The 12483-nt window shown below is 26.4% G+C and overlaps 1 protein-coding gene across 11 annotated transcripts in view; it reads left to right on the top strand.

Moving 5' to 3' along the window:
* Nucleotides 1-12477, top strand: part of LOC107161971 (uncharacterized) — a 37612-nt gene extending 25135 nt beyond the window's left edge. For 8 of the 11 annotated variants that reach the window (XM_015508622.2, XM_089227218.1, XM_015508621.2 and 5 more), the window contains 5 exons: nt 2650-2725; nt 3106-3123; nt 6057-6295; nt 9557-9629; nt 11919-12477. In XM_015508622.2, the coding sequence (XP_015364108.2) occupies nt 2650-2725; nt 3106-3123; nt 6057-6295; nt 9557-9629; nt 11919-11960 (448 nt within the window). In that variant the 3' untranslated portion in view covers nt 11961-12477. The remainder of the gene's footprint in view (nt 1-2649; nt 2726-3105; nt 3124-6056; nt 6296-9556; nt 9630-11918) is intronic. The other 3 variants (XM_015508615.2, XM_015508616.2, XM_015508618.2) reach the window with 3 other exon arrangements.
* Nucleotides 12478-12483: the final 6 nt, after the last annotated feature.

Here is a 12483-nt window from a genome sequence, read left to right as displayed (position 1 = left end):
AACAAACACGAAAAATCGATTATAAAATAGCAAAAAAATTATTTCTATTAAATATTAAATTATCGTGTATTAGCCATTACCGATGATAAAAAAAAAATATATATACGGCAATAATTATTGACTAATTAAAAAGTTATTCCGTGTCTTTTCTAGTTACTATCGCCGACGACCTTTGTGGTAAGTTGTTTGAATTGCCTTGGCTACCGTGTAAAATTTATATTCTCTCATCTTCTAAATAAATACTATTCAACTATCGCTACCGATTTTCCAGGATTTTAATTTCATATTTGAACATTTAACCTCATATAATCACAAACAACCCTTATATCATGTTACAAATCATAATATATCCATTCCGACCTCAAATTATTCAATCCTTGCTAACGATGGAAGATTTGGCAATCCGTCTATAATCGTTATTACTGTTATTACCCATCACTCCTAAATCACTAAAATCTGGTTGTATGTTAGCTGCACGAACTATGCTTCAGAATCTTTTCAGTGTTCCTGAGAGAAAATGGCACTGTGACTTATTTTAGGAAAATTTTTAAATAAATTATTTTAAGTCTTTGTGTAAAAAATGTAAAAACAAAACAAAAAATATGTTTATAGATTTATATATAGAACTTATTGTGGCATAATTTATCTGCTATTAGAATAATCTGTCGATTATTGCATCATTGTTATACGTTCTTATACCTCATTATAATTATTGTTAATGATTAAAACGAATAATCTACGTATTTCTTTATTTCAATTAGTTTTATATTTAGAACCATTAGTGTTGAATTCTATTCAAATACATTTTCTTCACTTTCTACACCATTTTATAGAGTTAGTATAGTAGTCTTCGACAAAAAAATAATTATTTATAATTCTATGAATTTGAATGTAATTATATTAATTTATTATACTTATGCTATATTAAACTAATTAAACTAATAAAATTAGTCTATTTTACATATTTTATTTTTTTGATTATACCTATATTTGTTACTTATTATACCTAATTTATATTATATCAAAATAAGTATATTCTAATAATTTAATTTCCTGTTAAATTATAATACCTAATAAAAAACGATTGTTCTCGTGCAGAAAAATACATGATAAATAAATTATTCCTTGAGTCCTATAGTTAATATTTATTTTTTGTATTGATTTGTGGCATAGTGATATAATTATCTTAAAATATTGACAACATTAAACATTTTTTATTCGCATTTACTATTTCTATGTACCAATCGTGTGCAATAAACTGTTGAAAACCCTAATTCAATTTTATTTTAACTACAATACCATCGATTAGGTTTTTTTCAATGTTCACCGTAGTTGAATTGCATTCAAAATAACTGGTTTTGCAAGTTATGAAAATATACAGATATTTCAGATAACCAGTTAGGCATAGGATTATAATAAGTATGTACTCATTATCACTATACTCGTAGTTATTTTGGTTTCGAATAATGTTGACTCGTGTTAACACATGAACATAAAAATATATTCTTAAATTTTAAATTCTCGTTCTTTAAGAACTATAAAACTGGTTAAATCACGACTTTTTTATAGTATAATACTTGATGACTTGATGTTAATTGTTTTTTAAATATATTAGTATAGTATAATATAAAATTATGAAGAAATATATTAATTAGGCCTAAATAGTGAAATAACTATATGAACCCAACATAGGTTTTAATTTATTATTAAATGATATAGGAAATATTATCCTGAAAATTTATGTATTCATAAATTAAGTAACGAATAACCGTATAATAGTAACAATAATGTGATGAAAAATTTTAAATTGTATAATCTAGAATAAAATATTTAAGTACTATATGTTAAAAAGCCAGTGGTCACGCTATCGAGGCTTCTTTTTTATTATTAAAAAGTTATAATAATAATATACCTATATATTTATTATTATTTGACAAAGTTATGATTAGGGAGAGTAAAATTTCCTATTTATTTTATATCATCTCAATTTTCTTATTCAATCTAAATAATCATGAATAATAAATTCGTTGTTGACTTTTTTAAATGTAAATATATGTACATTTCTAGAAACTTTTTATTATTTTATACTTGAGTATTAAAGTTAGAACAATGGTTATAACTTTTTTTTTATTATTGGAAGTAATGTTTACAATCTTTATTTATTTAACATAATAATGAAATATAATTATTAACAAGTACAATATACATTATAATAAAAAAACATAGAAACACTTCATGATGAGAATTGGTATCGTTTTAATAACATCGCGAATCATAAAATATTTAAAAACAAATCAGACTTAAATAATATTTATTTTAACTAAGTAAAATAATTTAAAGCTTTAAAAAGTGACTGTTAAAATTAAATTTATTGCTTTTTAATGTAATACATTTATCTATATTATGCTTTAAAATATTTTTTTACCATTTAGTCATATTATTGCTTTTCAAATTGAATAAAATAACATTATAAACAATTATCATCAAATGTATAAAATACGAAAATTAACGATTAATAAATATTAATATTTGTTTGATTATATCATGTAATATAGTATTATAAATTACTTATTAGTATTAAATTCCAAAATTGAAAAACATCGAGAAAAACTGTAAACAATGTTTACGGCTTTTCATTCTTACCACCAGTAAAATGTGTTTCAGTGGAGTGTACTATGATCCATTCCTGGCAGCTCAAGCTGCAGACAATAACTACAGGCTACAGGTAATATATTTATATTATTTATACTTTATATATTTTATATTTATCATTAATGAATGTTTTTAAATATTTTACGAAAAAACACTAAGTACCTACCATTTTATATTTATAATACATTATAATTTATACTTACGAGTCGACAAAAGTGGGTGGAGTATACAATACAATGTTTTTTAAGCTTGTCGGGTTTCTCGCTCCACTTCTTAAAACAATTATTTTTATTTGTTTTAATTCGATTTATATTCTAGTGTGGTAAGAACTCACAAATAATAACGTGTTTCGCGTCTAAACTGTGTTTTAAGGCATATTATATTGATTATGAAAGGGTGACCCGATAAAATGAATTGAGAATTAGTTGAACTGGTGTTGGTATTTTTTTTCAGGCAGGAGCAGTCAATGAGGTAAATGACGATTCATATAGTATAATTTCAAACTATTCCTATCCTATACAATGTTCTTATTCTTCATATCTCTTATTATTTTTAATTGCATTAAATTACAATATTAAAGAAAAAAAACTTGCGTTCCTATTCTTTATTTGAACATGAACAATTTGCTCAATTCATTCCAATCGTCATTCTTGAAATTCGTTTTAGAAAAAATCTTATGTGTAACGGATTACAAAGGCTGGAAAAGGGAAATATTACGTGAGTTTTAAATACGAAAAAAACATGACGAATGGCATGGCCGGCCTTTTTTTTCTTGACATCACCGCTTCTATAATGTAGATGCACTGAGAAATCAGTGTCTTGATCAATATTTTATATTTTATTATATTATGCGGTTACAAAGTAATATTTGTACATACCTATATTAATTTTATTAACACCAAATTCTGTTATTCGGAATTTTCCTGAAAGTTTGTACTAATCGGTTACATATATATAGAGCGCTAATCATTATTTATTATTAACACTATGTTACATATATTTGAATTTTTGCACAGTCTTTGATTCCTGTGATTTTTATTTTTATTTATTTTTTAGAACATTAGGCATTTGTTGCCTGATTTTAGAATCAATAGCATTTATGAACATTAATGACACACACACTCACACACATAGTGCATTCGTGTTATACTTATAGGTATATATAGCCATGGGTATTTTATGCGTTTCGATCGTTTTGTCTTATTTCGACAATTTATTGAAATACATAATACAATATTATGCGTCTACAACAATAATAGAAAGCACTATTTTATAATATACATTCCTGTTGACCAATACATTTACTTAGGTAGTTATATTTAATTACGACGTAATATGATATATATGTGTACACCTTTAAATGTTTACACTAATATATTATTAGTCTATAGAGTGAAAGGGTGAAAAATGATATTCATAAATAATTCAAACAACACGATTAATGTGGAAATTAGTCGCTACCCCGAAGTGGTAAATGGCATCAGTTGAGTATTTAATTTCTACGTTAGACTTTGAATGGTATAAGACTGTGCAACATATTTAGTGTTTATTTATTTATTTTTCGGTGGCGGAATCGTTTGTTAAATTTTTTTATATATTGAAATGGCCTATTATTAAAAAAAGTAAAAAATAATAATAATAATAAAAAAAAATTGCATGTGACAAAAAAATATATATACGAGCACACTCACTTGCTAACTATTATACAGGTTGAATTATATAGTATGTTTAACAAATTTTTTTACCGTATCTATATTTTTACAAGGAAATCAAATTTGTTGATTATTAGTCGTTTTTTATAACCTAAATAATGTACCTACAACAAATATATACGTACACTTAATTATTATTATGTGTATGTGTATATTGTATTTTTATTTTTATTTTTTATTTTTTATTTTTATTTTTATTTTTTTTTGGGTTGCCTGTTATTTCTTTCTCCTTACATACATATATATATATACATTGTGTATTGGCTGTTTTGTTGGGGAAATATGTAGACGAAAAGCTATGCTTGTAGCGTTTCACTGAAAAAATAAAACTTTCATATTTGGGCATTATAATAATATATAATAATACATCTTAATAGTATACTAGCCTTTGTTGAAAATATATTTATATATATATGTGTCTTATCATTTATTTGTGTTGCTAGAAATGTATTGCTATCTATCATAATATAATTAAACGGAACATTTTAGGGTGATATGCTACATATTAGCTGAACGTACAGCTAACTGTTGCATGTGAAATGGTTCATAGTGGTTTTTTTTTTTGTGTGTATCCACATTATATATTATTTATATTTTAGACGGTTTTCAAATAATTTTTATTCATAATTTTATAAATCTATAAATATATGTATACGAATTTATTATCATTGTTTCTATTTTTTTCTGTGTTGTTTCGTGTACTCTAACCGTAGGAATTATAACATAATTTATACCTAATCATTAATGAATATGGTATATGACGTATTGTTTTAACGCACGGATTTCGCCAATTTCTATGTATAGAGGCACTTCGCATACATAATATATATTTAAATGTAGATGAGGTGCCTGATTGTGGACATGAATTTTATTTATTTTTTAGTCGAAACCGTACTTTATATTATCTTACTTCTCTAATATCACAAGTATTTAGAGGTTATCATACATATATTCGACTTCACTATACTGGGCAAGTTATAAATTTATACATATTCGTCGCTCTATTATTATATATTATTATTGTTACATTATATATACATTATGCACTGATATATTATTATACAGTGTAGCTTACACTTCGTGATTTTCAACTTTTTAATAAATAGTCTCACTAATTTATTAACTTGCCTATAGTGTATGTAACTGTTATTGCATCGCGGTAAATTTATATTATTGAATTAATAAAGTTTTGTTTTTAAAATGTATGTATTTTTTAAATTATTATGACATGCATATAACTATATTCAATTATTGTCCGATTTTGTGTTGATGAAAATATATATTATATATATACTTTTAGGCAGTTTTTATTATTATTTTTCTTTTTTTTTTCGGTGCTGTTATATGTGGTTTTGGGGTGAAACTTATTCTACATAGTAACAATTGAAAAGCGCAACTTAACTTTATAAAAACAATAATATTAATTAACGTTATATATATATATATTATATATTATTATGTCTATGTAATTGTTATTTATTTGTTTTTCACTTTAATCAGTAAATTAAATATTTGTATACTATATATATATATATATATATATATATACAACAACAACAAGAATAATATAATAATAATAATAATTTAATGCTTGATTGATTCCGGTATAACGCGTCCACGTGTGATAATGTGCCTGCATTTTTTTTTTGTATATGTAACGAATTTTTGTTTTACTAATCATTCCAATAACAGGTAGCTGCCGCAGCAGCAGCCGCGTCGCCTCTACTTAAGGCCGCAGCCGCAGCCCAAGGAACTCCAGCCTTGTCGTCCGCCGCAGCGGTGGCTCAAGCGCAACAAGCGTCCTACGTTGCCGCCGCCACGTACACGGCCGCAGCGGCCAGAGCGTATAACGCGGCCGCTGCAGCCGCCAACAATCAGATGGCCAACCCGGCGGCCGCTGCCGCTGCTACGTACACGGCGTTGCCAGCTGGGTGAGAGTGATAAACTGATAATAAACTACATCATGACGATGATGATAAATTATGACGTGTCCCTTCTAATAGTTATAACTACATAATACGATGATGTTATTATTATTTTTATATTCCACCACCAAACACACATTGCACTACCGTCGTCATGATCAGTTAATCGGTAGCTCTATACACATATATTATACCTATATTAATTATAATATAAATTTAGGAAAATAACTTTTTAAATTATTATGTCGCCATGAGTGTAGGTACTCAAGAAGATTTGAGTTTACCCCCCCCCCCTACCCACGTTGATTAACATGACATGTATTTGTTTTCGATTTTATTATATATAAAATACAATTTGAAATCGTTTTCAAACGTAATTTTAGTTACACTGAATATCTATGATTTATCATCATTAACATCATTGAATTTCCATAATTCTATATTTAATTTAATAATAATATCAATGTTTAAATACTATATAGATGGTATACAAGACGTATAGCATTGTGTCATGGTATTTATAATACTACCTTCTATATTTTAAACACGTACAATTACTTACATTCATACTTGGGATCTAAAAAAATATGCCCTCCCTCCTACAACACATTCCTGAACACACCTTTGTAGTTTACATTGTATCGAAGAGTTGAAACCCAAACTATCGTTGACTGCCTGACAGTATCGTATTTAAAGAAAAAGGACTAACTATTACTCCCTGACATTTTTTTCCATTTAATATTATATTGTATACCAGATATCTAACATCAAATGCTTGTTCTCAAAATTATGAAACATATAATATATTTTAATTTAATATATTTATCTTTTGTTGTCATTTTGTGTTGACGTCATAAAATACATATTAAATTCTTTTGAAGCCATTTCCAAAATTCAGTTACCGACTTTCAGTCTATAAACAAATAGTGTATCGAATATAGTCCAAACATATTAACTTATTTTTAAAATAATTAAAATACCTTAAAAATTCCCTCCGCTTGTAAAGAAAATACACATCATTAAATCGCCATCAACTGTAAATGTGGACTATTGTAATTTGTAGCACACATACAGTATCCAACAATTTCTGACTTCCTAATTTTTTTTTTAGCTGCAACCGCATTCAGACGAGTTTAATTCGTTTAGACAGGTAGGTACACGTTTTATGCACGCGGCAGATCGCGTTTCTTTTTAATTTAGGGTTTTCATAATTTTTTGCCGTCGTTGGGGGTATATATAAAAAAAAAAAGCTGCCAGTAAGATTTATTTCGTGATCGTACTTTTTTGATCGCTCTCGCTAAAGTTGAATGCAACACTCTGCGGGTAACTTGAGAACATTAAATATTATTCGAGCACAACATAATACGACTATACGCCTTCGGACAAACTGTTGTTGCCATCGCAATATTGTCGGTATTTCGAACTCTTCGTCTATATTACATTGTAAATATATTACATCCATTAGATCGCCCGCTTATCCCGTCAAAACACTACTTTGTCATATTATTTTCAAAGGCGGAGAGTATCTGTTATCGTGTTTGCTGTCAGATTATTGTTTAGTGAAAAATCGTTTCGACGGGTATATTCCTCGCACACATATGACAATATAACATTCGTGAATTTGACAACTGATACATCATATATCATACATGTATAAAGTATTAATGTATTTAATAATATAAGGTAACTATCGTTTGACACTTAATATCGATGTATACATCCGACAGGTGAAAATAAGACCGTAATTCACACGTCACTTTTTTTTACCATATTACATGTGCTGCTATATTGTAGCTTTTTGATTCGATTTACCCGTATAAACTGCATTCGACGATAGCGATCGGAATTTACATCAGTTCTTCGTCCAATGCCATTTAACTTCCAAGACAAGTTCTATTGAAACCAGCTACCTTAAACCGATAAAAAAATAATTCTATAAAGTTACACAATTAATCCATTATACAGGGTAATTCATATAAATAGCAATAATAATATTTTTATGTTTTTTAAAGACAATATTTATTATTTTTTATATTAATTGACCAGTGGATTAGCGCTGGATAACCTGTAGATATATATTATTTTTTAATTAATATACGGTTGATATACTGGCTTATCAATATGGCGTGCTCACGTTTTAGCTCTTTCTAAATGATCTACTATATAGTATATAGAGATAACCCTACGTGTATATTATATAATTGATTACAAATTTGAGCTATTTTCGTCTTGTATAGGTACGCAAATTGCTTTATTTATTCAACTCTCGCGTGCGACAATGCAATCATCATCGCTCAATATAGAATAATAAAATATTGATTTAATGTTGTTAAAAAATTATGTTCTCAATATTCTCATACTCCAACATAAACAGAATATTTACGATAATTTATAATATTGTGACGATACGTGTATTAATTGTAATTGGTTATTCGTGTGATATAATATAATATTTTGTTCACTTTCATTAACGGGAAATAGTCAAAAAGTTATTATGTTTGTATGAATGTTTTTCGAATAATAACGAAAAAATTATGTCTTACATGCGTTATAAATATATAATTATTATTATATAGGATAGATATTCAAACAAATGTAAACGATCTGTATATTATTATATAATATAAATGTATAGAAAGGTTTAACTGGTTATGACGACGTAATTGTATATTTACTTAGTTAATGATGAGTTAAATAAAATTGCATGCAAGTACATATTTTTCTTATATCGTAGTATAAAATCTAAAAGCTTTTATTTTGTGTTTATTCATTCTGTATTTTAGCTTTGTACAGCTTATTATTTGTTCGTTTTTTTTTATGTTTTATATAGTCCTTTTTGTTCAATGTTACTTCCGCATTTTTTACGTGTTGTGTGAGTTTTTCGTTTGTTATACATATTATTTGTTTGTTTTGTTTTATTCCAATTGATTATTAATTTTTCCAACTGATATCATATTTTCTTTTATTGCGATAATAATTTAAGGGGAAAAAGTCACCTATGAAAAATATTTATTTCGTTTGTTTTAGATTCTGAACGAAGTGATGAATGTATTTTATTTTATAGTTTCGAATAGTGTTAGGTTAATATTGTTGAATTTTAAATAGTACGAACCTATTCCATTTTATTTAGAAATGTCATAAACCTACTTTTGACCATATTATTAAAAACCATATACCTATTTGACCATCTTGTTGCATACTTGTTGCATGCGTGTAAATCAATAATTAATTTTGTATTATTTTTTTTTTTAACGAATGCGTTTTTAGATATACTGGGCGTGAGTACACCGCAGAATCATACTTAGCTAGTCACGGTATCGGTCCAGTCACTGGATACGGGGTCAGTATATTATTATTTTATATACACACATATATATTATATATATTTATATATATTACAATATAATATTACATTAATAAATTATTGACGTGAAATTTTTACGTAGCGTTCGTTACTAAATTGTTCACTTCTCGACCGGTTTTTCGGCATTCGAAACTTACGCCTCATAGCCGTAATATAATATACTAATATAATAATATAAGATATAATAATAATATTACCATGATAATAGCTGATATGTATTTTAGATATTTTTATTCTACTAGACAAATCATAATCCTGTATAAAAAACTTATATACGTGTTATGTACATGATTTTTCCAAAAGTTAGAAAAACTGTTATTAGTAATAACTTATTACTATTATTCAGTATTTTATTTTAAAAATTATCCAAATAGACACCTAAGAAAAATAAATATTCTTTTCACTTAAGATTTCATCTTATTTGTTCAAAACGGTACTTATAGAGTTTTTACATCATAATCTGATGAACAATTTCAAATATTTTCTCTCAATTTAAAAATATGTATTATTCATTATTTATTCTTAGAGAAAACGAACTTTGCTAGGTACTTACATTAGATCACTATACATATATAGGACGAAACCTTTTAGGCTGATTCAGTTTTTGACCAAATTAAAAAGTTTAAATTTTCCTTATGTGTCATACATATCATAAAAATAGTTTTAAAAACATAAGTTTTATAGATATAAATATTAAATATACATTACGAAATAATTTTTGTTGTTAATTATATTTTGATCGGTTGTCGTTGAGTTTGATTGTAATTTGTGACGTTTCTATCATATATGTACCAAAATAAAAATATATATGTAATAAATAAATCATTTTTATGTAAAATATAAAGTTCCTAAATGTAGACAAAATGTGTGCAGTCTTGGTAACTGTAATAATTACTGATCAAATAATTATTGACAACAATTAACTATTATTATTAATACATAATATAAAATGCTTATTTGCCCTGTGTATAATATTATATATTATAACATTGTTTCAAATAAATATTCAATTTATATATTATAATCGCCCTGCTAAGTACGCGTGAATCGTGTTTTCATTAAAATTAATTGGTTTTATATCATGTTATCAAGTATCGCTCTACGGTTTGTTGAATTAATTTTATTACTGTAATTTAACGGACCATAAAATGCATCGCGAAATTATTCATCTTTGTGTCCAACCGATGTATATATATATAAATAAACATGTAATTAATAATAATATAAAATAATATTAATAATATTATTAATATATATATAATTAATAATAAATATATATGTATATATATATATTGATTATTAACGGTTGGCGCAAAACCATGATTATATTATTATTCTTAAAAAAAAAAGCCTCTCGTGTTTAATTATAACTAGGGCCCGGATTTAAATGCACTTAAAACCATACAAATATGCTCTAAAAATTGCCAAAAATGTCCTTAAAAAATGCATTTTACCACAAAAAATGACCTTAAAAATTCTGTTTATATTTATTTTTTATTTTTATTTGGAATTTATTATTAAAATATATCTATTACTTTATTGAAAAAAAAAATTAGAAAAATCAACTTGATGCTGCTATGATGTTTACACGCATATGTTTTGGGGAAATATTATTCATTCTAAACATAAATAATAAATACACTAAATTTGTATAGTATATTGAACGAATATGCATTAAAAACCATAAAAATGACCCAATAATGCTCTTAATATATAAAAACGCAAAATAAAATGTTAGCTTTGAAACACTCGTTACATGAAACGAATTTTATACTTGGAAAGCATTGTCTATGATCAATCAAAAAAAGATGTACTTTGCATTGAAATCCGGGCCCTAATTATAACGATTGATTGTTCGTTTATTTTTAGTTGTCGTTAACGTGACGCAGTTACAAGGAGCATTTCAGTTAGCGACTACTAACTACTTCATCTACCCAACAATATCTGCTTTTATAAAATATACCGTAAATTTGAATCGACCTTATCTCAACAATTTCGTCCTTCTCTTATCAGCATAATAAGTGGACTTGGAGATTAGCCTCCTCCCAAATCGGAGTGTAGTACTTCCGATTACCTGTTCTAGATGAGGTTCATATAACTTTTAGCTCTCCCCCTCAAAAAAAAAAAAAAATAAATAAATAAATAACATCAATCTAATGATCTCGATCGTTGAATACAATTTTTAACGCTTATATATATATTATAATAATGTACAATTGTTGTGTAATACAATGTCTAATAATATGTTTTTATATTTGATTTCAGCCAATGTACCGAAGTGGCTACAACCGATTCACCCCGTACTGATTATAATATTATCCTATATGAGATTATTATATACATATATACATTACGATTAACTTTAATTTTTACTCATGCATATATGTGTGTGTGTAATAAGGCAGCCATATAAAATAATATACATATATATATATATATATATATATATATATATATATATATATTTTACTATTAGATCCATTGATATACATATAATATATCTATTTGACGACACGGTGACGAGATCCATTTAAATTATTTTAACTTCCTCCAATCTGGCATCTACCTTCCCCCCACTCTTTTGACTCTGAGTGAGTAACTTAGGCAACCACTAAATTAGTAATATTTTTTGAAAAATAATTAAACACGCACACACATATTATATACGTTGTACTATTATTATTATATAACTAATTATTAAACTATTGTCATCTTCGTTTTGTCTGCGTTATCGTGTTGTCAATATTGCATAAAAAATATAAATATAGCCGACCATCCGATCCATACACAACTCTTCTCCCACAACCGCTGAACGTTTTTTTTTTCAAAT

This window comes from Diuraphis noxia, unplaced genomic scaffold (assembly GCF_037042655.1).
Source record: "Diuraphis noxia isolate RWA-SAM2 unplaced genomic scaffold, SU_Dnox_SAM2 contig0004, whole genome shotgun sequence".
NCBI classification, from domain to species: Eukaryota; Metazoa; Arthropoda; class Insecta; order Hemiptera; family Aphididae; genus Diuraphis; species Diuraphis noxia.
Note: the sequence above shows the minus strand (reverse complement) of the source record. Positions and strands in the feature narration are given on the sequence as shown.